The sequence below is a fragment of the Tachyglossus aculeatus genome, chromosome 10 (genome assembly GCF_015852505.1).
Source record: "Tachyglossus aculeatus isolate mTacAcu1 chromosome 10, mTacAcu1.pri, whole genome shotgun sequence".
In the NCBI taxonomy this organism is placed as follows: Eukaryota; Metazoa; Chordata; class Mammalia; order Monotremata; family Tachyglossidae; genus Tachyglossus; species Tachyglossus aculeatus.
In genome coordinates this window covers 34237709-34260208 of record NC_052075.1, presented here as the reverse complement: position 1 = coordinate 34260208, position 22500 = coordinate 34237709, and the positions used below count along the sequence as shown (strand labels likewise).

Genomic DNA, 22500 nt, shown 5'->3' with positions numbered 1-22500 from the left:
TGAGTTGGTAAACATGTTCCCTGTCCACAATGAGCTTACAGTCTAGGGGGGAGACAGCCATTAATATAAATAAATAAATTATGGATGTGTACATAAATGCTGTGGGATTGAGGGGGAGGTGAATAAAGGGAGCAAATCCGAGGGCAAAGGCAATGCAGAAGAGAGTGGGAGAGGAGGAAATGAGGACCTATTTTTGGAAAGGTCTATTGGAGTAGATGTGCCTTCAATAAGGCTTTGAACACAGGTTTGTTGACTGCCACTCTTATGTTCTTTCCACTAGACTACCCTGCCTCTCCTTGAGGTAGGGATTTTATATGAAATCATTTTGGTAGGAGAGTAATTGTTTGGATGAAATTTTTTAAAAAAACACAATATCCATTAAAATCTCCAGAACAAGATGTGGTTGAGTCCAAACAAAGATCACATTTAGGAATATGCCATGTTGAAATATGGAGTAGTTTGACTGGGGAACTGTTTCCCATTTAGGAAATGAAACACATTTTCACCACAAAAGTCTAAAATTCCAAATCATATGGGTTCTCAATGAGCCACATTCAATGAGAAGCTAGTATTATGAAGTCAGAAATAAGTGTGCTTCAGTGAGAAGCAGCGTGGCTTAGTGGAAAGATCACGGGCTTGGGAGTCAGAGGTCATGGGTTCTAATCCTGACTCCACCATTCATTCATTCAATCATATTTATTGAGCGCTTACTGAGTGCAGAGCACTGTACTAATTGCTTTGGAAAGTACAATTCAGCAACAAAGAGAGAACAATCCCTGCATCACTTGTCAGCTGTGTGACTTTGGGCAAGTCACTTCACTTCTTTGTGCCTCAGTTATCTTATCTGTAAAATGGACATTAAGACTGTGAGTCCCACGTGGGACAACCTGATAACCTTGTATCAACCCCAGCACTTAGAAAAGTGCTTGGCACATGGTAAGTGCTTAACAAATATCATCATCACATTCAAGAGGTTTCAAAAATGGAACACTGTCCCGGTCCCACAGCATTTATGTACATAGTCATAATTTTATTTTAATGCCTGTCTTTCTCTCTAGACCGTAAGCTCCTTTAGGGCAGAGATCAGGTCTACCAACTCTACTGTACTCTTCCAAGTGCTTAATACGGTGGTCTGAATATAGTAAGCAGTCAATAAGTACCACTGACTGATGGATTAATTTGTCAGATCATTTTAGGTTTATTTGTTCCTGTACACATGGCAGCACTTGGAGGGGGTGGTATTTTTCACCTGGGTCCTCAGAGTGATCAGTCCCGTTCTGAAGATGTTAATAATAATCATAATAATAATAATAGTATTTGTTAAGCGCTAACTATGTGCAAAGCACTGTTCTAAGCGCTGGGATTGATAAAAGGTAAGGTTGTCCCATGTGGGGCTCACAGTCTTAATTCCCATTTTACAGATGAGATAACTGAGGCACAGAGAAGTTAAGTGACTTGCCCAAAGTCACACAGCTGATAAGTGGTAGAGCCGGGATAAGAATCCACAACCTCTGACTCCCAAGCCTGGGATCTTTCCAGTGAGCCACGTTGCTTCTCATGTTAAATGCTGGATATGTTTATAATTCTACCTGGAAAGAATATGTTCAGGAGATACAATGCATCATTGGACTAAACCTCATTTACCCTGGCTTTTTTTCTGTTCTTCACCCTTTAACTGATGGGTGAACTCCAAGACTAAATTATAGGTTCACCACTCTTTTAGCTTTCCACTCATTCTCTTGAGGACCCCATCTGCTCACACAACTTCAGCTACACTTTCCCTACAGATGGTTCCCAAATCTACAGCTCCAGACATATCCCTTTATCTGCTTTACAATCTTGAATCTGCTACTGCTGTTCAGGCATCTCCACCAAAATAACCCACCAACATCTCAAATTCAACATGTCCCAAACTGAACTCATCTTCCCTCTCTATCTTTCTCATTACTCTCAACACCAACATCTCTGTCCGCATCCCAGAAGTTTGAAATTTTGGAATTATCTTTATCAGTTATTTTCCTCATTTGGCTTCTTTCTAAGTCCTGCCAAATCTTCTTCAATTATGTTTCACAAATTCACTCCATCCTCTCCTCCCTGACTTCTACCTCTCCAAGTTCAAGTCCTCATCAGCTTCCCGGTGAATTATTCATTCATTCAATCGCATTTATTCTGTGTTTACTGTGTGCCGGCACTGTACTATGTGCTTGGAAACTACAGTTCAATTATAACAGTCTCCCAACTGTTCCCCTTCCCCTTTTCAAGATGTCTTACATTCATCTTAAAATGATATTTGGAAGGCATCATTCCCCTTCTCAAAAACTTCACAAAAAACAAAACCATCTTAGCATTACCTTCAAGGCTCTTCCCAACTGACTCCCACTTACGCTTCTGTTTTCCTTTCATTACACCATGGTTTGCTCTCTTTCCTCCTCTCAAGATGATATTCTAACTATTCTTCACTCCCAAAGAGTGTTTCCAATCCATAGCTCATGGCTTTCCTGCTTCACGGAATTGCCTCCCTAGTTGAATCTATTAACCTGTGTCCCTCCCTGCCTCCTCCAAGAGATATCCCCTCCCAAACCCCTCACCTCCTTGGTCATAGCAGCCCATCAGAGCCTTAAGAAATCTGTTTCTTATCTATTTCATTACTAACATTGGTTTTTATTCATTATAGCACTCATTTTGTAATTGTACCTACTGCAAATTTGGTCATTTGTGTACCCTTGTCTTTACCATTAGATGGCTAGCTCTTCAAGGACAGAGACCCTATATTTTCACCTTTGCTGCAAGCTTCCAAGCACCTATCACAGAGCACTACACCCACTAGTCACTCAGTAAATGCTGTAGTTGATGAAATCATGGTAATGGTGAAGCATGTCACTTTAAGACTAATTCTACCTGATGGACTTTCCATATTTTGCACTTTGAATGAATTCAGTAAGTACAATGTATTATGATGATGATGGTATTTGTTAAGCACTTACTATGTGCCAAGCACTGTTCTGAGCACTGGGCTAGGTACAAGGTAATCAGGTTGTCTCAGGTGGGTCTCACAGTCTTAATCCCCATTTTACAGATGAGGTAACTGAGGCACAGAAAAGTAGAGAAGCAGCGTGGCTCAGTGGAAAGAACCCAGGCTTGGGAGGCAGAGGTCATGGGCTCAAATCTCCACTCTGCCAAGTGTCAGCTGTGTGACTCTGGGTAAGTCACTTAACTTCTCTGTGCCTCAGTTACCTCATCTGTAAAACCAGGGACTAAAACTGTGAGCCCCATGTGGGGCCTGATCACCTTATATCCTCCCCAGCGCTTAGAACAGTGCTTTGCACATAGTAAGTGTTTAATAAATGCCGTCATTATTATTATTATTAAAGTGACTTGTCCAAGGTCACACAGCTGACAAGTGGCAGAGCCGGGATTAGAATCCGTGACCTCTGACTCCCAAGCCGGAGTTCTTTCCACTAAGTCATGCTGCTTCTATTATTAGTATAGTATTAATATAATATAATTAGTATAGTAATATAGTATAGTATATATAGTATAGTAGTATAGCATAATTAATATAGTATTAGTATACTGATGTTATACTGTTATATACTTTTAACTCAGTTGTCTCCACTACCCTTAATTTAGTTTAATATCTGACTCCCCTGCTGGGTGGTCAGCTCCTTGAGGGCAGGGATTGTGTCTGTTTACACTATCACACTCTCCCAAGAATTTAGTACAGTGCTCTGAACACAGTAAGTGTTCAATGAATACCACTGATAGATTAACTGAAAGAAAGTCTTATGAGAGCTATACTGCTTACACAGACACCTCCCCACACATTCACACACAAATGTGGGTATACATAAACCGAGTACTTTAGGGTTTATAGTTATCATCACGATTGGATGCAGAGTCATGTTTTTAAATCTCATCTCCTCCAAGAGGCCTTCCCAGACTAAGCCCCCCTTTTCCTCTGCCCCCACCTCCATCACCCTGACTCACTCCCTTTGCTCTATCCCCTTCCCTGCCCACAGCACTTGTGTATATATGTACATATTTATAATTATAATTCTATTTATTGTATTAATAATGTGTACATATCTACAATTCCATTTATTTATAATGATGTTACTGATGCCTGTTCACTTGTTTTGATATCTGTCTCTCACCTTCTAGACTGTGAGCCTACTGTGGGCAGGGATTGTCTCTGTTGCTGAACTGTACTTCCCAAGCGCTTAGTACAGTGCTCTGCACACAGTAAGCACTCAATAAATATGATTGAATGAATGAACCAAGCAATATGACACAATTGGCTTCACTTATTCTCTGGTCAGACAATTAAAATGCTCTAAAAATGGATCCTTATTGTATAGCTATGTACATCATGAACCATACAAGAAACAAGTGACACTAATTGATTAAAAATAAAATCTCCCCAAACAACCCTGGCCTCAAAAATTTCAGGCCCAAGGTTGAATTGTGATTCATGCCCTTCCTGTAAACCAATGAATGAGTGTTTTCTAGATCAACAGCAGGAAGTAATGACAGGGATAGCACTTTCCCCCAAATTTTATGGATCTAAGAGGCTGAAAAGACATTATCCTGCAGAATTAAGTCCATGAATATTAAGAGGGTATGGAGAAAGACACATTCCTTTTAAAAACAAAAAGTTACGCATTCTCCATCTCAACTTAAAAACTTATAGAACTATCCCAGTTCGATAGTGCATAATTCTTGGGCTAAAAGTTTGTTCCAAAATAAAGTGAGCATATGCTCATGTGCATATACATACATACACACACACACACATTAACACACTTGTCTACTAGATTAATAAATATACTTGTCTACTAGGAAGGAAAAATTAAGGTAAGCCAGTAGGCTGATATTTTAAGTCTATGGTAACTACAAACACATGGGTAACCAGTAAGCCGAGCCGTGGAAGGCAAGGATGACATCAGGGGAAGACGTTTTTTAAAAAAATGAAAACATAAAACAGAGATAAGAAGGGGCAGGGAATATCTGTTAAGTAGTAATTCTGAGTGACTAATAATCAAAATCCACATTTGTTGATTTTGTGGGAATGGGAGCATAGGTGCTACGCCACAATCATACTTGGTGAAAAATACCTAATCAGTGTTCATAGAATGTGTTCAGAAACGATCTCGGACACTTAAGGCCAGTCGCTTTAAATTATTTATTTACATTAATGTCTGCCTCCCCCTCTAGACTGCAAGCTCATTATGGGTAGGGAATGTGTCTAGAAACTGCATTCTACTGTACTTTCCCAAGTGCTTCATATCATGCTCTGCACATAGTAAGCATTTGGGAAATGCCTTTGATGGATTGATTGATCATTTTCAAACCTCCCTGGGTAGGAATGCAATATCTAGATTAGTCTGAAACTGGGTCTTAGTGACCCAAAAGGCCCATACTATGTCAAAGGGGTCAAAAGCAAAAAGGTTATCTTTATGCCAATGGAGCAATCCCTCCAAACTCTCACTGGAATAGAACTGTGTGAATTTCCCAATCTGAAGACCTGGATCTGGATTTGTAAAGGGAGATGGATGGATCTCCTCAATCGCAAGCAATTACAGAAAGGGTACGGCATTACCTGAAGGAGATAGTGAATATCTTCACAAGGGAAGGTGACTCGTGAACCCATTCTTTACCCTTCCTTCATTCAAGTCAAATAGATTTCTTTGATTTCACCTCCCAGCCATTCCAATACAGCCCCGGTGGAGAAGGAAGAGAGTGACTTAGTTTTGCATTCCAGCCCAATCTCCCTTGGACTGCAGAGGTAAAAATAATATCCACCAAACACACGGACAAACATACAATGAGTTCTATTCATCGACAGATTCCCTGCCTTAACTAATGAGCTGCTTCTTTATTTGTGAAACATATAAATACCGGAGGCAGCTATGAAAGGCTGAAGGAAATGGTAATGTTGGCTCGCACCCTAAAGCAGAGAGACAGGTTTATAATGTAAAAGTTTATCTTTGTAGATGGTGGTCACACAGCAGATTCCCTGAAGGAATGCAAATACTCTTCTATTTTTCTCCCCCTTCAAAACTAAGGTCCCACCAACTCTTACCATTTCCTGCGGGTAAGAAAGAATTGTGAATAAAGTTCTGATATGCAGAGATATTTTAACATTAATTTAAAAGAACAGGCAGAAATTGAATAATCACAAAATTTTCAAAACCCAAGCATTTCCCCTCAGCATCTCAACAGTGCATTTCCCTGAGCAAACAGTTTTAACCTACCACGTCACAGTTACAAATGCATCGTAGGTATTATACCTGGGCTCTGAAAATGCAAGTCCAATGTCCTCTTTGAGAAAAATCCAGGTTTTTCTACTATATTTCATCACCATACACATCATGTCTAAGATTCTAAACTGTATTTCAAATCCTTAGAGGTGTGTGCATATATTAATTTTGTTTGGCAATTAGATCTTGTGTAAGATGGGTAAATTGAGTCTGTACCCAATAAGCATTAAGGTACTCATCTCACCCCCACCCTTACAAGCACTTAAGTACATATCCTTAATGTGTTGCTTGCCCTACATGCAATTTATTTTCATGTGTGTCTCCACGACTAGATTACAGGCTCCTTGAGGGCAAGAACTGTACCTATTTACCTCCTAGTACTCTCCCAAGAATACAGCAATCGTTGCACATGGTTAAGTGCCCAATAAATACAACTGGTTGACTGACTGAATTGTGTTGGTTCATTATACTTTTTCTGTGGTATTTGTAAAGGGCTTACTATGTTCCAGGCACTTTACTAAGCGCTGGGGTAGATTCAAGCTAATCAGGTTGGATACAGACTATGTTCCACATTGGGTTCACAGTCTTATTCCCCATTTTAGATGAGGTAAGTGAGGCACAGAGCAGTTAAATGACTTGCCCAAGGTCACAGAGCAGACAAGTGGCAGAGACAGGAATAAAATCCAGGTCCACTGACTCCCAAGTCCATGCTCTTTCCACTAGGCCACGCTGCTTCTCAGGTTGTAATGGTTACAAATAATCTTCCAGCTCTTTTCTCCACTGGCCAAACAGAAAGATATAAAAATGGATGACCTGGGATCTATTCCCCCACAGCAAATAGTGCTCTTAGTGGAGCTAGGGGCAATCACCAGGAACAATAAGCAAGGAGGATTTCAAAAACATGGCAATGACCTATTACTCCCTCCCTTATCAGCACCTCATCATCACCCCTTGGCTCCACCTGGAACAGGACCAATTCATTCATTCATTCAATTGCATTTATTGAGCGCTTACTGTGTGCAGAGCACTGTACTAAGCGCTTGGGAAGTACAAGTTGGCAACATATAGAGACGGTCCCTACCCAACAGTGGGCTCACAGTCTAGAAGGGGGAGACAGAGAACAAAACAAAACATATTAACAAAATAAAATAAGTAGAATAAATATGTACAAGTAAATAAATAAATAAATAGAGTAATAAATACATACAAACATATATAAAGGTGCTGTGGGGAAGGGAAGGAGGTAAGGTGGGGGGGGATGGAGAGGGGGAGGAGGGGGAGAGGAAGGAGGGGGCTCGGTCTGGGAAGGCCTCATGATGAGGATAATGGTACTTGTTCCGTACTTACTATGTGCCAAGCACTATTCTAAGACCTGGGATAGATAAAAGTTAATTAGGCTGGACATCAAGCTATCAATCATATTAATAATGGTGGTATTTGTTAAGCGCTTACTATGTGCCAAGCACTGCTCTAAGCGCTGGGGTAGATACAAAGTAATCAGGTTGTCCCACATGGGGCTCACAGTCTTAATCTCCATTTTACAGATGAGGGAACTGAGGCACAGAGAAGCTAAGTGACTTGCCCAAGGTCACACAGCAGACAAGTGGCGGTATTTATTGAGCACTTTGTGCACAGCACGGTACTAAGCGTTTGGGAGAGTACACCGCAACAGTATACAGACACATTTCCTGCCCACAGTGAGTTGGGATGCAGGAAAAAGGGAAGGTACTAACAGGAAGAATGTTGATGTCTAAAAACAAGGGAAAACCATGCTAGAAGAGCAACATGAACCCAAGGGAAGCAGTGTGATCTTGCGGCAAGAGCATGGGCCTGGGCATCAGAGGACCTAGGTTCTAATCCTGACTCTCCCATGTACCTGCTGTGTGACCTTGGGCGAGTCACTTTGCTTCTCTATGCCTCAGTTCCATTTATTCAATCATAGTTATTGAGCACTTACTGTGCGCAGAGGTTGGAAAGTACAATTCATCAATAAAGAGAGACAATCCCTGACCAAACAGGGCTTCAACCGCAAAATGGGGATTCAATACCCATTCTCTCTGCTACTTAGACTGTGAATCCTATGTGAGATCTGATTGTCTTATATCTAACCCAACACTTAATACAGTTCTTGACACATAGTAAGTGCTTAACAAAATCCCAGAATTATTATTATTATTATTATTATTCCTCTGGGAAACCTGTGGGATAATCAAGGGAGAATCTGGACTAAACTGGGAGCCTTTTCTCTCCAGGTTCTATCTCTCACCACATTCAATTTACCACTTCTGTCCCAAATACACATTAATACACATTCAACCCCCTGAAGTAATTCAGTACATACCAGTATACCTCCCTGTTATTCCAGATCTCCTTTCATCTACATATTCACTGTTCCTTTTATCTCTCCCACTTAGACTGAGGTCAGAAACTTTGTCTTTTATCCCTATTGAACACTACTGAAGTGTTTAGTACAGTCCTCTATACACAATAGATGCTCAGTAGATTAACTGATTACTTAAAAGTTCTTCTTTCCTAGCTCTACTAAATCCCCACAACACTTATGCACATATCCATAATGTAACTATTTATTTATATGAAGGTCTGTCTCTCCCTCTTTACTGTAAATGCCTTTTGGAAAGGGAATGTGTCTAGCAACTCCGTTGCATTGTACTCTCAATGTGATTGATTGAGTGGCTGGATATTATTGTTTTTTAGAAAGAGTGAATGACACCCATGTCATGCATCTAATCCTTTAGTATAATGTTGTGGTGCTCAATAAATGCCATTCATTAAGTATTTGAAAATACAATAGAATTTTAGGCTCTTCCTTCAGAAATCCTTAGATTCCAGGGGGTTTCAACCTATTTCTCCTTGAACTAAATATAGAATAACCCATTTCACCTTGAACAATGTGCAGTGTAAGTTTTGCCTGTCTGTATAATTGCAAATTGTTAGAATTAGTATTTTAGTTTACACCATTGTTTCGCAGAACCCCTTGTACCTGAACTTAACACACCCTTCAAAAGGGATGAAATGTGAGCTTGTTATATGTATTCTATTCATTAAAAGGGACCCATATCTCATGTATCTTTTCAATATCTACTCCATAAAGCAAATAATAAATGTTTTACAGAAGTTTATATTTTTTGTTTGTCCATGGTAGAAGAAACACATATTAATAAACTTTCTGCCTTCTATCAAAGCCCATATATCAAGCAAGAAATACATACTGTCTCTGGCCTGAAAGATCCTTCCTCCTCCAATCTGACAGACAAGTACTCTTTCCCTCCCCTGGCTTCAAAGCCTTATTGAAGGCACATCTCCAAGAGGCCTTCCCTGACTAAGCCCCACTTTCCCTCATCTCTCACTCCCTTCGGTATTGCCCTGACTCACTCCCTTTGCTCTCTCACCCAGCCCCACAGCACTTATGTGCATATCTGTACCTTTATTTATTTGTATTGATGGCTGTCTCCTCCCATCTAGACTATAAAATCGTTGTGGGCGGGGAATGTCACTGTTTATTATTGTTGAATTGTATGTTCCCAAGTGCTTAATACAGTGTCCTGCACACAGTAAGTGTTCAATAAATACAATTGAATGAATGCATTTCACTCTGACATAGACTATCTTAAATAGTCAAATTCCACTGTTTCTAAGACCAATGGTGTTTGCTGCTATTCTGTACAAGAGCAAGAGAACATACAGAACATAGAGAAGCAGCGTGGCTCAGTGGAAAGAGCACGGGCTTGGGAGTCAGAGGTCATAGGTTTGAATCCCTGCTCCGCCAATTGTCAGCTGTGTGACTTTGGGCAACTCACTTAACTTCTCTGTGCCTCAGTTACCTCATTTGTAAAATGGGGATTAAGACTGTGAGCCCCGCGAGGGACAACCTGATCACCTTATATCCTCCTTAGCGCTTAGTACAGTGCTTTGCACATAGTAAGCGCTTAACAAATGCCGTCATTATAATTATTATTACAGGATAAACCCCATAGATGCCTAAACATTCAAACAGAAGCAAAAAGCAATTCTACTTCAAAGAAACTTAAGCAATCTGAATTAGCAATCTGCGATACTATTTCACAACCACAACTGGCCATCCCAAAGGCAGAATCCCATCTGCTGTCCATGGAATACATCCTGGCGTGCCTTGGAATCAGGTTCAAGATGGAGCTATAACAATTCAATAGAGTGTCATGATTTAATTAGCCAGTTTGGAATGGGAAAACTGAATATTAAGTGCTTGGGAAAAATAACTGGCCCAAACCTTTCACTTATAACCAACTCTAAGGAAATGGACTATAAGCTATTTTGCTGGAACAGTCATTTTTTATAACAAGCACACATTTATGAAATTCCAATGGAGAAAAGTAACAATTTCATCTGCAAATACCCTCTGAATAACCAAAGCAGAGCAGTGTTGTCCACTGGTAGAGCATTTTATATATAATGAGCAAGCTCAGTCAGAAAAAGCCTCCAGTGACTAAAGATATTTCAGTTCCAAAGCCCAGTTGCAAAAGCTGAAGTTAAAATATCACACCGGTAGGTAAAATCCATCAATCTTCATCGGGACCTGGGGTAGGAAGAAATTCATTCCAAATAGCGATACTCATTTTTACAATTCAATCAGTGACCTTTTGGTCTTCAGAGAAAGAACATTTCTGGGGTCTAACTAGTGTAGCGCCATCAAATATCACCAAATTATAATGCAAAGAGGACGGGGCTCATCAAGGCATGTATTTTTTAGATATACAAAAGAGCCTGGGAGGAAAAGTGCTGTCGGCTCAAAGTTTTAAGGTGCACTTGCCTAAATGGTGGAAATTCACACTATGGATGTCACAAATCACCTCTGTAGTTCTATAAAAATCCTTCAAAACCCTACAGGATCCCACAAACTTCCACAATCAGCACCGCAGGGATGCAACACTTTTTTAGCTGAAGGCACTGTACCTCTGGGAGAATCTTTTTGTTAAGAGGAACTAGAATGAGTTGTAAGTGCTACATATGAAGGATAGAATAATGTGAAAAAGAACAGCCACTGCCGATCCAAACCAGGCTTGTAGCGCTTAAAAAAAAAAAGGAGCGAATAGAAAGAAAAAAAAATCCTAAAGAGGGGAAGATAAAGAGCTGGAATAATCATAAAGTTCTGAACAATGGCTGTGGAAAGAAAGATCTCAAAGCTGACTAGGAAAGTAGCAGGCTGACAAAAGGCAAAGATAAAATGTAAATTGAATTAACACCATAATGAAAAAGGAGATCCTGGAGTTCTAGAGAGCAGTTATGGATGATGGGAAAATACAAACTGGAAAGAGTGTGATAAAATAAGTGAGGCAGGGAAATGTTTTCACATTCGGTACACTCCCTGTGGGCAGTGAACATGTTTTTTTTTTCTTTAATGGTATTTATTAAGCACTTATGTGCCAGGCACTGTATGAAACACTCTACCAACTCTGCTGTACTGTACTCTCCCAAGTGCTCAGTAGAGTGATCTGCACAAAAGCACTCAAATATCAGATTGATTTCACAATGAAAAATAATGATCCAAACCATCAGCAAAAATTCCAAAGTTTTATATGTACATATTTGCAAATTATTTACATGAATATATGTTTCCCCTTCTAAATTATAATCTCACTGTGGGAAGGAAATGAACCTATGACTTCTGTTGTACTGTACTCTCCCAAAAGCTTACTACAGTACTCTGTACTCAGCACTCAATAAATGCTACTGATCTATTGATTAATTTGCAAGATCCTGGAGGGGGTGAAGCCCAGAGGCAGAGTTGGACGTGAGGTGATCCATGGAAGTTGGGTGGGGTGGGGAAGGGAAATGCTCCAGGAATATGACAGGCACATCCGTTTGGGGAGAATTAATCAATGGTATTTACTGAGCACTTACTCTATGCAGAGCACTGTACTAGGCAATGTCTTCAACAGAGTTGGTAGACATGATCCCTATCCACAAGGAGGTAGAGTAGTGGTAACAGTATTTTTTAAGTGCTTACTGTGTGCAAAACCCTGTATGAAGCAGTGGGAAAAAGTTTACATGGACCCCACCCCTCGAGGGGCTCACATTCTATGAATACAGGTGTGGGAGAGGACTAGAGACAGACACATCAGGAGCACTGGAGTAGTGTTCAAGATAATAAAAATAATAAATAATAATAACAGTATCTGTTAAGCGCTTACTATGTGCCAAGCTCAGTTCTAGGCACTGCAGTAGATACAAGGTCATCAGGTTGTCCCATGTGGTGCTCACAGTCTTAATCCCCATTTTACAGATGAGGTAAGTGAGGCACAGAGAAGTTAAATGACTTGCCCAAGTCACTCAGCTAAGTGGCAGAGCTGGGATTAGACCCCCACAACCTCTGACTCCCGAGCCCATGCTCTTTCCACTAAGCCACACTGCTTCTCAAACCAGCTTCTCAAAGATGAATTTTCATTTTCCTGCAATCTGGTGTCACGATAAGAAGGAAGTGTGCAATGAGGCATGGAGAAGTCTAGCATTTTGTATATGGTGAATGAGATATCCATCCATTCCATAGACATTCTTCCAGCAGATTTTAACTTATAAATATAAGGTAGCCAAACACCATGGAAGTGGAGAGTAATGGGGTCTAGTGAAAAGAGGATGGGACTGGAAGTCAGAGGATTTACTTGGGCTAATAATTATGGTACTTGTCAACCTACTAGGTGCTAAGCACTGTTCTGAGCACTGGAGTAGATACAAGTTATACAAGTAGATACAAGATGGACATAGTCCCTGTCCCACATGGGGCTCACACTCTTATCCTCATTTTACAGATGAGGTAACTGAGGCACAGAGATAATAAGTGACTTGCTCAAGATCACACAGCAGACATGTGGGGGAGTCAGGATTAGAACCCAGGCCTTTCTGACTCACAGGCCTGTGCTCTCTCCACTAAGGCACGCCTCTGGTTCAAATCACAACTCTGCTGTATGACTATGGTCATGACCTGGGCATGTCATTTAACTTCACTGTGCTTCAGTTTCCTCATCTGTAAAACTGGAATTCAATACCTGCTCTTGCTCCTATTTAGACTGTGAAGCCCATAGCAGGCAGGGACTGTCAGACCTGATAATCTTGAGTCTACGCAAGCCCTGAGTCCAATGCCTAGCTCATAGGAAGTGCTTTTTTTATTATTAGCAATAATACTAACTAAACAGATTAGCAATACCTGTACTTTCTGGGAAAGAGCTGGGATTAGTATGGAAATATATTTTTTTTGAATATGCATTTCCAGTTGGGTCCTGTTTGGGAGCTGTGGTCCACCTGGGAATAACCGAGGCCAGATTATATTAGCAAAGGGGACAGATCTGAAACTGAGTTTTCACCTACGTGGGAAGTTGAGAAATTTGAAAGGTTAAAGATCTTGGCAATGAGTCCGGAAGGAGGAGTGGGAAGACGTAGGCCCAAAACTCCAAGCGGATTTCCAAAATTTAGTTGTATTGCAAGAGATTCTTGGGAGAAAAAAATTGGGAACCAATCGATAGAACAACCAATTTTTTACACTTACGGTAAAAAAAATATTAGGGCATGAAAATACCTCTACAACTACTTATACTACTACTACCACCACTAACTACAACTACTTCTACTCCTGAAATACCACACCAGTCCAGACCTGTGGCTCATTTTAATTTCTTAACATAGTTGGTTCACACCTATTTACTCATGCATTTTGTGATGAGAGATATAAAATATTTACTTCAGCCCTATATGGAAAAATCAGCACTTCAAGATTTAAATATCTTTTACATCAAGAGGAAAGAAGCAAGGCCTCCAGCTGATAGAGAATAATTATAGAATTGGCCTCCAAATGAATACAGACCCTGGAATGGGGAGGGAAAGAGGAATGAGACAAAATTAAGGCAATGAGGAAATGAAAGGCATTAATTCTGGAGCGACAGGTAACCAAGAGTAAATTATCTGAGTGTGAAACAGTGGGGGACGAGAATAATCAGAAAGGGGAACAACACACCAGCAGAGAACTGAGTCAAAAACACCTCATGGTATGATGATCTTACAGTGGTTTTGAGCTCTAGGAACAAAATTTAAAAATGGGATATGGGCAAGCCTCCTTTGTGTCTATGCAGTTGCAGGAGCAAAGAGCCAAACCTGAGAGAACAAGGACAGAGGGAGCAGAAATAATGATAGACTGGAACCAACGGGAAGAGAGCAGGACACTTTACAGCGTGTGGTACACTTTGTCCTCTGGTTTACAGTGGGGTTAAGATTGATGCTTCTGGTCTGAATCTGGGTTATGGAACCCACCATGGGTGAGATGGCTTAATAGGGCTGAAGGGTTGAGGGTCAGGCAGGAGACCTTAAACAAACTCAGCCACTACTTTACCCTTCCAGTGGTAAAACCCTCCAATGGGGAAAACCATGCAGAGGCAGTTAGTGGAGAGAGTAGGATTGGATAGGCGCAACCTCTCTCCTCTAATTTATCTTTGTGAAACTCCTTCCTTGACTTCAGTCTGCCACATATATTTGTAGAACAACACTCACATCAGGTGTGAATTTCCTCACCAATGGTTTTGTCTTTGAATACAGTCAGCTATGGTAGAGGAACATTTAGCCTCTCCACCACTCCTCTATTGTTTCTATGGACAATAAAGGAATCATTCAATCGTATTTAATGAGTGCTTACTGTACTAAATGCTTGGCTAAGTACACTAAGATAGAGTTAATAGACAGGAGCCCTGACCACAAGGATCGTACTGTCTACGTGGGAGACAAACACCTCCCACGTAGAAGATGGAAGCAGCGTGGCTAGTGGAAAGAGCCCAGGCTTTGGAGTCAGAGGTCATGGGTTCATATCCAGGCTCCACCACATCAGCTGTGTGACTTTGGGTAAGTCACTTAACTTCTCTAGGCCTCAGTTACCTCATCTGTAAAATGGGGATGAAGACTGTGAGCCCCCCGTGGGACAACCTGATCACCTTGTTAACCTCCCCAGTGCTTAGAACAGTGCTTTGCACATAGTAAGCGCTTAATAAATACTATCATTATTATTATCATCAAAATGAAGTACAGATAGGGAAAATTTAATATAGTACAGATTTCTAATTTCCTCTTTCTCAGGCATGGGAATAGGCTAGCATTTCCAATTCAGCCGTTACAGATGAGATCACAGCTTTAAATGAGCACAACCTACAGCACAGCATTTGACTGATCTCTACAGTTTTCTTTCAAGAGATATGCTTCAGAACCAGGATGAAAGATTGAAAAAAACACATATATAATGTGCAGGGTCCTTGAGGGGTAAGTTTTATGCACAACTCAGGCAATTTTTCTCATAACCTTCGATAGAGTTCACGCCTGGAAGTCAGAAGGACATGGGTTCTAATCCTGCTCTGCAACATAATAATAATAATAATAATAATGGCATTTATTAAGTGCTTACTATGTGCAAAGCACTGTTCTAAGCACTGGGGAGGTTCAAGGTGATCAGATTGCCCCACGGGAGGCTCACAGTCTTAATCCCCATTTTACAGATGAGGTAACTGAGGTCCAGAGAAGTGAAGTGACTTGCCCAGAGTCACACAGCTGACATGCCTGCTGAGTAACCTTGGACAAGTCATTTAGCTTCTATGAGCCTCAGTTATCTCATCTGTAAAATGGGGATTAAGAGTGTGAGCCCATGGGGGACAGGGACTGTGTCCAACCATTCAGATTAATTTGTATCCTCCCCAGCACTTAGAACAGTGCTTGGCACATAGTGAGCGCTTAACAAGTACCATGATCATTATTATTATTATTATTACCTGGAACACATTCTCAAAGTAGAGGGTAGTTTCTTGCCCTGAGTTCTCAGAGAAGTGTATTTACTACAGCGCAACCTTTAGCACTACTGAGTCAATCAATGGTATTTATTGACCACTTATTATATGCAGAGCATTGTATTAAGTGCTTGGGAGATTACAATAGAACAAAGTTGGTTCTGAGTATGCACTGGCATACATTCCCTGTACACAAGTTCACTAATAATGATAATAAGTGTGGTATTTTTCTAAGCACTTACTATGTACCAAGCACTCTTCTAGGTGCTGATGTAGATAAAACATAACCGGTTTGGACCTAGTCTTTGTCCAGTAATGTGGCTCAATATCTAAGTAGGCAGGTTTTTAATCCCCAATTGCAGATGAGGAAACTGAGGCACAGAGAAGTGACTTGCCCAATGTCACAGAGCAGGGAAGTGACAGAGCCAGGATTAGAACCCAGATTCCTTGACTTTCAGACCCGTGTCTTTTCAGTAGGCCACGCTGCTTCTTAACTGAACTGCACTGGATTGAAAAATGAAGGATGGTGGGGTCCAACAGACAGGAAAAGTCATCCTCTCCATCATTAGCCACACCAGTGAGATTTGAGCAACTAGAGTACACAGAGCACATTAGGAACTTGGGGAAGTATAAGATGTGATTCCTGCCCTGGAGGAACTGACAATCTAGGGAGAACACAGCAGAAAAAAAATGGATCAATCTACAATAATTAAGGTAGCATTAGAAAGGAAATAACAAAGACAAGTAGATAAATCAATTAATAATATATGAACAGACGGATAAATGCATAAATGTGCTGAAAGTCAGGGGGTTTAAGATAGGGCCTATCTCGAGGGGGGGAAAAAATGACTTTCTAGATGATGAAATAGATTCCTGTGGAAAATGCTGTTCACTGGAATATGGAGTATCTCTGCATTTACTTCATCCCTCTCTGGGCTTCCAAACTCAATGTGGCTTAATAATTGTAATTTAATTAATTTTGGTATTACATTCAACTTGTGAAAAAGTCACTTTTAAAGTCAGTATGGTTTATATTTCAAAATGGAACAATATTTTAAGAACAAGTGATTTCAAACCAGAAGAATGATTACATTTGCATGGGCCTTAGCGATTTCTAACTAGTTGATCCTCAGCACTGGCACTGTTCTGCCTTCCCCAAATTTCCTCACCAATGGCTTTTTCATGGCTAAGCCAGGAAAAAAGCTTAGAAGCACCTTCCTCCTCTACCACCTACTGCTTTTGAGAGCTTCTGCATCTTTTCTCCAACATTTAAGCATAAATGACAATTCACCCCGTATCTTGCCCAGTGTGGATTTCTCATCCATTGCAACCCTGGTTCTATTACCTCTCTGGGCAGATTTAACCTGCTATTGAGGTATTTCCTTCCATGTTCCTACGGTATCCCCTGTCTCAGACATCTGTCTTGGGTCTTATTGGGTTTGGTCCCTGTTTTCTGTGGGAAGGCCAATCAGATTAAAAAATGAATTATTTTTCAGTTTTTCAGGGTGCTCTTCTAAGGATTGCTTTTGATTATTCTCAAACTCAAAACTTCTAAAATAAATAACCCTGCTTTTTCTTTCCATCTCTTCAATATCACGTTGGCCAATTTCAATAATAGCAGTGTTCTCTATTTCATATACATCTTTACTAGTTGGGAATGTTCTGTTGAGGGGAAAAAAAAATAAAAAGGAACCAGGATTGCTTGGGCCACTTTATTCCAAAAGAGGATGAGAGGAAATTGGGGAAATGGGATTTGACCCATCCCATTTCTTTAACCCCTCAGGTAGATGCCTCCAGGAAACTCGGGTCCATGTCCACCCCTAATACACAAGATGATTAGGGCGCCTCCTTTCCAAAATGGTATTCCAGTTGTATCCCTGTTTGCTTTTTGACAGTCATAACAACTCCTCCTTTGGTATGATCCCACCCCCTCCTTAACAAGATCAATTTCGAAACTACCTCTCATTCTCCCTCTTAGAGAAAAGAAGACCAGATGAAGGTAATCTTAATAATTGTAATTTAATTTATTTTGGCATTACATTGAACTTGTGAAAAAGCCACTTTTAAAAGTCAGTATGGTTTATATTTCAAATTGGAACAATGTTTTAAGAACGAGTGATTTCAAACCAGAAGAATGATTGGATTTGCAATAAAGAATTTAAGATTTATGCAGCTGTACACAGACAAGTTGTTTCTATGGTAGCTGGCATAAGGTTTTTCCTTTTACCCTGTAATGCACCCAGAAATACTTAAGATACTTCGGCGGTAAATATGTAAGAAAAGTCCGTAAAGATCTAAGGGTAGCTACAGACTACCAGTTCTGTAGTCAGAGTAGCTGGGAATTATCCACTATTTAAACCATTTTACCAGGGGTAGGAGACCAGAGCACAGGAAAAGACCCTGGCTGACTAATCTGGGAGTTTGCCAATCAATCTGAGGAATTTACTGAGCTCTGATTTTGTGTGCAGAGCACTGTAATGAATGCTTGGGAGAATACAATACAATGGAGTTGGTAGACATGATTCCTGCCCACAAGCAGCTTACAGTCTAGAGGGAGCAAAAAAACAGTCGTGAGATATATGCTCAGATTCTACACAACTGAGAAATAAAGTGTTTTCTTTTGATAACTTGTATCTGGTTTTAAAATTGCCCTTCAACAAGGCAGATAGAACACTTCATCCTCATGCACACTGAAATTTAGAGAAATATCAAAGATAACGTACATTACCTATGTGACACTTGTTATTGAATTCATATTCAACTACACTCAAATATAATTTTACAAACATGAGCTATTATTTTTGCAGTAATATTAATGATGAGACTTGTAATTAAATTAATAGTAAAATTAAAAGATCTGAATCAGGAAGGGCTGATGGAAACAATATTGAAGCCTAAAAAATATCATAATTCAGCACAGTTGGTATGGCAGGCTCTAAAATATGAAGTTTAATCAACTGTTGGATTTGAACAATTAGGTCTTTAATTGCAGTTATAAATATTAGTTTCTCTTACCCTGGTCAATGAATGGAATATAATGAAATAAGTCAAACATAATCTCACCCTCGGTTTTAAAAAGTGTTCAAAAATCAACACAAACATTACCTCAAGATGTCTACCCCTCAGTTACACCTGCCCCTTGCACAGGGAATGCCATTTCTGAAAAGTCTGCTGTTCTTTTTTTTTTCTTAAACACCCACGATCTGACTCTTGTTTGCTCTTTAAAGTTTTATTGCTTGGCATTTTATACAAGGAGAGAACATTAGCATACTCTGGAGAACCGCTGAAAGTAAAAGGCCTCAAGCTACCAACTGCACGGTTGATCGGATAAAGCACGGGATATAAAAACTTTTGTCTGATTGCTCACTTTACTTGTTTTAGAATAGTGCTACTCTCAAGAGCATATATTCCCATTCTTTCTACTGCACGTTTTATTACTCCTCTTGTATTATTTAATACATCTAAAGACACTTCCAAAAGACAAATTTTTCCATTTTGAAAAAGTAATGGCTGGGAACTTGATAAAACACATTAATGCTCACAGTATATTTTTTGAAAAGGTGACAGAGGAAAAGTGCTACAAAGCAATTAGGCCCATGATCTTAAAGGCATTAATGTGTCAAATAGAATGACATGTAAAAAAGTCAACAAAAATAACACATTGCAAAAGGTCAATGGAAACTGGGCCCTCCTTAACAACATCCACAAAGAAATAAACAAACCTCTCACTCAGACACTCTCCTTGACACTAAACGTGAACAATGTGGAAAAAAAATTCAAGGGACAAGGAGGCCATTGTTAGGTCAGTTAATTGAAACTGCATGGAGAAAAGGTGATTAGCTGTCAGGAAATATTGACTGAAAAATAAATCATACTACGTAGGACTGAATTCCCCTTACCTACTGAAATCCTGGATTTTTAGAAACTGAGGTACAGAGCCTCCAAGACGGATTAGGGTTCCTATTTAGTAAACAAAAAACTGCCCTTTTTGACATCGATGATTAAGGCCAGGCATTTCAAAAGCTTCATACCCCATTTCTGAAATCCACAATACATCAATTTTTAATACTTCCACCCTCTCAGCTCCATTAAAAAGATGGTAGGGGAAAGATTTTAGAGTAATTAATGATATAGTTAGCTGCTAAATATTAATAGGAATCGTAGTGTTGCATAAAATATAACATATAAACCTTGCCAATACAGACGCACCAGTAATTAAAGTTGAATATGTAATTACTCTGATTTATAAGACAGGCAAAAAGTTACACTTTACTAGCCTCTATGTAAACTGTGGGTAACAGTTAAACTTCGCATTTTACGGTTTATATAAATGGGCAATATCTTGACTGCAGTTCGTAAACGGTTTAGAGACTTATAATCGTAGTAAAAATTACGACAACTTATTCCAACATGTATGCTTGGTACCGTACCACACAAACCAAACCGGAATAATGATCCATAAGATCTAGACATATCTTTATATCGGTTACAATTGAGCAGGTTTTGGAGTGAGTTGGGATTTGTGGGGCTGTGGGACACCTCAGCTGTGGGGAATACTAAGTGCAGTCAAATGTACCACAGCAGGGGCAACCCACCATGCAAAAACTTGTGCGGCAGATTCTGTCTCAGTGTGGGTTTGGGGTGACGTTTCAGCGTTGTCATTTCAAGTCTCCTTGTTCACTTCAGAAGAACAACTAGCCAACTTGGGCACAATAGGAAATTTTAGCGAAAAAATATCGAGGCTTTTTTTCCCTTCACGTGGTGGGTGTGAATCAAACTCACATGTGAGGCTGAGGAGAGCAGCCAGGACTGCTGTTTCCGTTACTGTCAATATGTTCCAGCGAGCCATTGAGGTCTTCGTGGACTGCCTGCAGTAAGCCACTGGAAGCGTTATTTATCAATCCCGGGTTACTGAGCAAAGGTAGACTGCTCTCTGCCAGTGCAGCCTAGCAAGACAAACAGAAATGGCTTTCTTTACTTTCGGGGGCAGTGTGGAAAAAGTCTCCATACCACTCCTGGCATTCACACACGTGCTTTCAAAGGGCACCCTACAGAGTTTTAGGGACATTTGAGATTCCTTTCACCAACAAGTATTCTGGAGAGCGGGAAAGTGAAATTCGTTGTCCCCCAATTAGTGATCCAGGTCCTGGAGAAAATAAATTTGGAATGGAATACGAAAAGAATTCTGCTGGTAAATTTTCTGCATTCATTTTTTTCTTCCCTCGTCGTGAAATGCTGGGACTTTTTAAGTAGCAAAAAGCTTGCGATAATATAAGCAATTGCTGTACTTTAAAAAATGACCAGAACTTAACTCAAAATAAAGAAGTTCTGACATTTGCCTCCTATGCATAGAAATTATATATTATAATTAAACTTTAAAGTTTTTGCCATGAGCACCATGTTCCCCAACACTCTGATGTGAAATCATTTATGACAGCCTGGATAAATATTAATGCATAGCCACATGCATTTGCAAAAGCGTCTATCAATCTCCCATTTGCAGGAAAATCGAGTGTTCCTGATTTTGCCACAGGGTGTCCTTCTTGCTTCTTCACATCAAAAGTCCCACAGATTCGAACCAGGGCTTTTTGCAGTGCTGGGGAATGCAACTTACTCGGGAAAAGAAGCCCAACTATTCAGAACTACCGCAGTTCCGACACAGATACAAGTGCGACTAGTTGAACTTCAAATGTGAGGGCAAAGAGAGCACACGACACTCAAGTACACTTTCAAGTCAAACTACTCTAGCGAAAGCGAATTTGAAAAATGTTACCTGCAAGCTTGCATTAAGAGCCGCTCCATAGCCTAAACTGGTGGGGATGTTTTTCACTAATGTTGGGCTCCTGAAAAGAAATAATTGCCGGTAAGTCAAGACAAAGGGGAGGGGAAACGTGGGCTGGACACTGTCCTGCTGCTCAAAGCTGCTCTCACTGGAGGTCAGAGTTTTGGGTCAGGATGGAAAACAAGGTTTGGACTCTCACAGGAGGGTTTCGCAGAGGATTTATTTGTCTGTGCCACGGCCTAGTTCAAACTCGTGTGGAGTTCTTCCCACCCACGAAAGCACGGCTCGGTGAAGGGGTCTGTGAGAGTTCTCACAGATCAGAACCTGAGGAGAGGGCCTCAGTATGAGAGCACACTGTCCTGACGCTTTCGCCAGGTGAAGCGGGCTCATTTTCAGTGTCAACAATTTAGCATTCATATGAGAATTTTCAAAAGCAAATATGCAACCCAATTACCACTTCGGTGCAATCAAGAAATAATTAATGGTTAATTTCTAGAACACTACGGATTAACATAACAAATTATCATCGTTAATTAAATGACAACATAATGGATTAACCCTTTGTAGAACACTGAAAACAAAGTGTACTTCAGAACTGGAAATATAAAATCCTCTTGCTCAAGGGGCTGAGGCCATGAGCAAATATATAGCC

The 22500-nt window shown here is 40.2% G+C and overlaps 1 protein-coding gene across 4 annotated transcripts in view; it reads right to left on the bottom strand.

The window, feature by feature from the left end:
- Window positions 1-22500, bottom strand: part of FOXP2 (forkhead box P2) — a 605003-nt gene that overhangs the window by 6443 nt on the left and 576060 nt on the right. For all 4 annotated transcript variants that reach the window (XM_038752832.1, XM_038752833.1, XM_038752831.1 and 1 more), the window contains 2 exons: window positions 21840-21909; window positions 20849-21012 (listed from right to left, as the gene is read on the bottom strand). In XM_038752832.1, the coding sequence (XP_038608760.1) occupies window positions 20849-21012; window positions 21840-21909 (234 nt within the window). The remainder of the gene's footprint in view (window positions 1-20848; window positions 21013-21839; window positions 21910-22500) is intronic.